General features: G+C 50.2%; 1 protein-coding gene across 1 annotated transcript; it reads right to left on the reverse strand.

The window, feature by feature from the left end:
* Positions 496-3,528, reverse strand: LOC110257334 (scavenger receptor class F member 2-like). The gene is made up of 2 exons (XM_021077097.1): positions 1,297-3,528; positions 496-1,157 (listed from the first exon to the last, which is right to left on the reverse strand). The coding sequence occupies exons 1-2, from the start codon at positions 1,376-1,378 to the stop codon at positions 496-498; spliced, it is 744 nt and encodes a 247-aa protein (XP_020932756.1). The 5' UTR covers positions 1,379-3,528.

The following is a 3,848-nucleotide window of genomic DNA, read 5'->3' on the forward strand; positions in this document are numbered from 1 at the left end:
GCACATAAAAATACAGGTAAATCAAATACACCATGAGTACAGAGAACTAGTTTAACGAAGAGCAGAGGCACGGGGTCACGAAAACACTCGAATGATTACATCTGCTAGGGAAAATAAAAATTAAAGCTCCTTCCCATCCCCCAGGTAGCCTGTGGCCTCAGAACTTACTGCCCTATGTGGAGCAGAAGTTCGTGGCCAGGGAGCCGGCGTCCTCTGGGAGCCGAGGGTGGCCCAAGGGCGCGAGGAGAGCGGAGCGACCTGGAGCGCCTGCCCCCCCCCCCATTGCTCCCGGTCACTCCTCTCGGACGCTCCCCGACCCCGAGGCCAGAGCCGGCCGGAGCGCTGCCCCCCACCCGCACGGGCTACTGGGCGCTCGCGGCGATGCGCCCACGGGACCGGGCTCCAGGCTCCGCGGTTCCCACTTCTCGCACCGCACCCACCCGCTCCCCGCACTCACGGGCCGCTCCCGCGCCGCTATCTGGCCATCCCTGGCCGTCAGCCTGGCCGCCTCGGCCGCCGCCCGGGGGCTGCCCAGAGTCCGCAGTCGCCCGGGGCTGGAGGCGCGGAGGAGGGGGGCCGGGCACAACCCGCCGCCTCCGCCGCCGCCGTCTCGCCTCCCTTGTCCCAGCGCTGGGCTTCTCCCGGCCGCCACAGGCGAGAGGCGGCCCGCTGCCCTCCGCGAGCCTCGGGAGCCGCCGCCGCCCAGAGCCGCGCGGAGGCAACAGTAACGGCCACGGCCACTGGCGAGACGGTCCAGCCGAGACTGCGGCGCGCGGGGGCGGTGCCTGCACGCTGCTCGGCGGGGGGCGCTGCTGCCCTGGCCCGGCCCCGCCCCCGGCCCCGCCCCGCCGCCCGCGCCCCGCGCGCCCCCGCCGGAAGCCGCCCGCGCGCCCCCGCTGTCGCCCCTTGGCCAGGCCGCGCGCGTCCGGCGCTCAGCTCCGGGCGGCCACTGGGAGCAGAAGAGCGGCGGTGCGCGAGGTCGGAGCGCCGAGGGTGGTGCTTCCGCGGAGAGTCCCGTTTCGAGGCCGATCTTGGAAGGTCATGGAAGAGTCGGGGAAAGGAGCGGCGCAGCTGGTGCAAAGGATCCGGGAAGGCCGGCCTAGCGCGACGCGGCCCAGCATGGAGGAGAGCGGCCCCCAGAACCTTGTCAGTGCACACTGTAAAATAACAAAAGAGGAGAGGACAACGTAGGGCAGTGTTTTAGCTTCCTATGTAAATGTGCACGAAAACCAGCCCCTGCGCCTGGGCGTGGAGGGCGGGGGCAGGGGGAGCGATTACTTAGTTTTTATGAGTTACCTAAAATGCCCCCAAGGGCTGGGGCGCTGCCACTCAGGCCACCTTCCTCTCCCGGTGCAGCCCGAGAGGGCCGCGGGGACATTCTGAGAATATCCTGGAGCCACCTAGTCTTGCCTCTGAGGCGTGGTGGGCTTATTTGTGCGGAGAAAAAAAAAAAAAAAAAAGTCCCTTAATGGGGTGAGATTTTTTTCCTCCTTGCATTGTTCCCATTTCCGCAGTTTCACTTGGCCTCGATTTTCTTCCAGAGTAAGGCACCAAATGAAATAAGCTGGAGAGCGTTTGATGGCGCAGAATCGTGGTTTGAAGATGTTTACGCTCTATGCCGGACGCGTTTGATGATGTTCTCTTCGACAATTAATTTTGCAAAGTTCAGAAATGTGCCAGATGGAGCCCCTGGCACGCAGAGTCACCGGGCTCTGCAGACACACCTTCAATAGGAAGCTAGCTTGTTTGTTTCATTTGTGATTTATTTGATGCACCAGCACCAAGGCCAACGTGTTTTTTTAGAGACCTTTGGATGAAATTCCAAAGCAATTTCTAAATTGGCAAAACGAAGCTTATTTTCTGAAATAACATTTCCCTGTTGATAATGTAACTAAAATGCTCACAAAACACCACCAGTACAATGACTGAAAAGTGGGCTCCCTAGATAAAAATATGTTTTCAGGGTAAGACAAGGTCCCCTCTAGTGTTCCAATAGCCAGCCTCATCTGTATGCATATTTTGAAGGCCAAAATTAAATGCTTCCTATTATCCCTAAGAACCTGTTTGCAAAGCATGCTTCTACTATGTGTATCTGAACCCCTGTTTAAGACGCATAAGGTTGCTTTTGTGTTACCCTGGTCCTTGAGTCCTTGGTGGTTTGGGAAACATTTTAAATTTTTTGATGGAGGAAGGGGTTCAACAAAGGCAAAAGTGCTAGGGTTTAAGAAAATTGTGTTGCAGCCCCTACATGGGGTTGAAAAATTGCTTTCCAAGGGGAAAAATAATGTAGTTTAGTTCTTAGCATATTAAATAGAATGCTAACTTCTGTGACTTTGTTTTATGCATGTGCATATATATATGTATATATATAAACATTTGGAGGAGTAATAATAGTTATCTGTTGGATACACACTATGTGTCTGGCATCATCCTATACCTCATTTATTCCACACAACACACCTGTAACTTAGGTACTGTTATTACACCTTAGGATAGATGCAGGTTTTATGAGGCCTGAAATGTATGCAATTTGGGTGGTCCTCCCAAAGAAAAAAGAAAAACAAAACAATGCAGCACACCCAAGCTGTTCCAGCACCGCCCAACATGAGGGAAAGTGACAAACGGAATATCCAAGTGGAAAGAGACCTCAGACTTAGCTGATGGTGGTTAAAATATCTTACTTTGGCCAGTTGTACAAAAACATGACCACGTGAATGTATTGCTAGGGTTCCTGCCAGGGCTTTGGATGGGGGCCTGGAAAGATGCCTTGAAGCTTATGCTTTAATTAGCTTCTCAGAAAACTTGCCTCCGATGTATACTCCCATTTCATAGGTCAGGAAACTCAGGAACTTGCCACAGCTACTAAGGAGGATCTGAGTGTCTACATTATACTGAGGCCTGCTCACCACTGTAAGAGTAGTGTTATTATACACACTTTTCATGAGAAATGATAGATTTTATATTTCCGTAACAAAGCAAGGGCTTTAAAAATGTTAGCGATATTCTGATGATGACACAAACTCAGTCTGCCACACTTGATATGGTCCTGCTATCTGGGGTGACAGCAGTAAAGGTTCCTTAACTCTTGTATAAGATGTGAATTAACTACTGAGGATTCTTAAAGAAATTTCAACTCAATTTCAAGTGGCAGAAATTGACACCATTTTTATTTCCCTTGTCATAGACCACTCTGCTGTAAATACTATTTTATATAATATTTACTTTTTTTAAATAAAAGACCTGAGATGTTGCCAAATAAATATCAGAACACAAATTTGTTTTGTTTGATATTTATATTGTATAATATGAACAGCCTGGCGCATAGAAGTTCTCATTCAATGTTTGTCAAACAAAGAATGAAATGGAAATGATTACATAATTAGAAGGAAGAAGGTAGATTATATAAGCTAAAATTGAATGGGAATGAAGCAGCAAAATGTTACACTTAAACTACTTCCTGGATAAGCAGAATTAGTTTCTTTAATTATTTTATGCCCACAATTTGTGCTGTTTTTCTTTTCTTTTTTCTTTTTTTTTTTTTTTTTTTTTTTGTCTTTTGTCTTTTGTCTTTTGAGGGCTGCCACACTGTAACTTAGGTACTGTTATTACACCTTAGGGTGTATATGGAGGGTCCCAGGCTAGGGGTCTAATTGGAGCTGTAGCCGCCAGCCTACACCACAGCCACAGCAACTCAGGATCCAAGCTGTGTCTGTGACCTACACCACAGCTCACAGCAACGTTGGAGCCTTAACCCACTAAGCGAGGCCAGGGATCAAACCTGCATCCTCACAGGACGATATGTTGGGTTCTTAACCCATTGAGCTACAATGAGAGCTCTGAGTTACTAT

This window comes from Sus scrofa, chromosome 16, assembly GCF_000003025.6.
Source record: "Sus scrofa isolate TJ Tabasco breed Duroc chromosome 16, Sscrofa11.1, whole genome shotgun sequence".
Classification (NCBI taxonomy): domain Eukaryota; kingdom Metazoa; phylum Chordata; class Mammalia; order Artiodactyla; family Suidae; genus Sus; species Sus scrofa.

What these genes read in the sequence shown, in the direction of transcription:
- LOC110257334 (XM_021077097.1), bottom strand. Translation starts at nt 1,378, where the DNA reads ATGTCCCCGCGGCCCTCTCGGGCTGCACCGGGAGAGGAAGGTGGCCTG. An exon ending in AGCCCTTGGGGGCATTTTAG is followed by an intron (nt 1,158 to 1,296) that starts GTAACTCATAAA and finishes GTTATTTTACAG; the next exon opens with TGTGCACTGACAAGGTTCTG.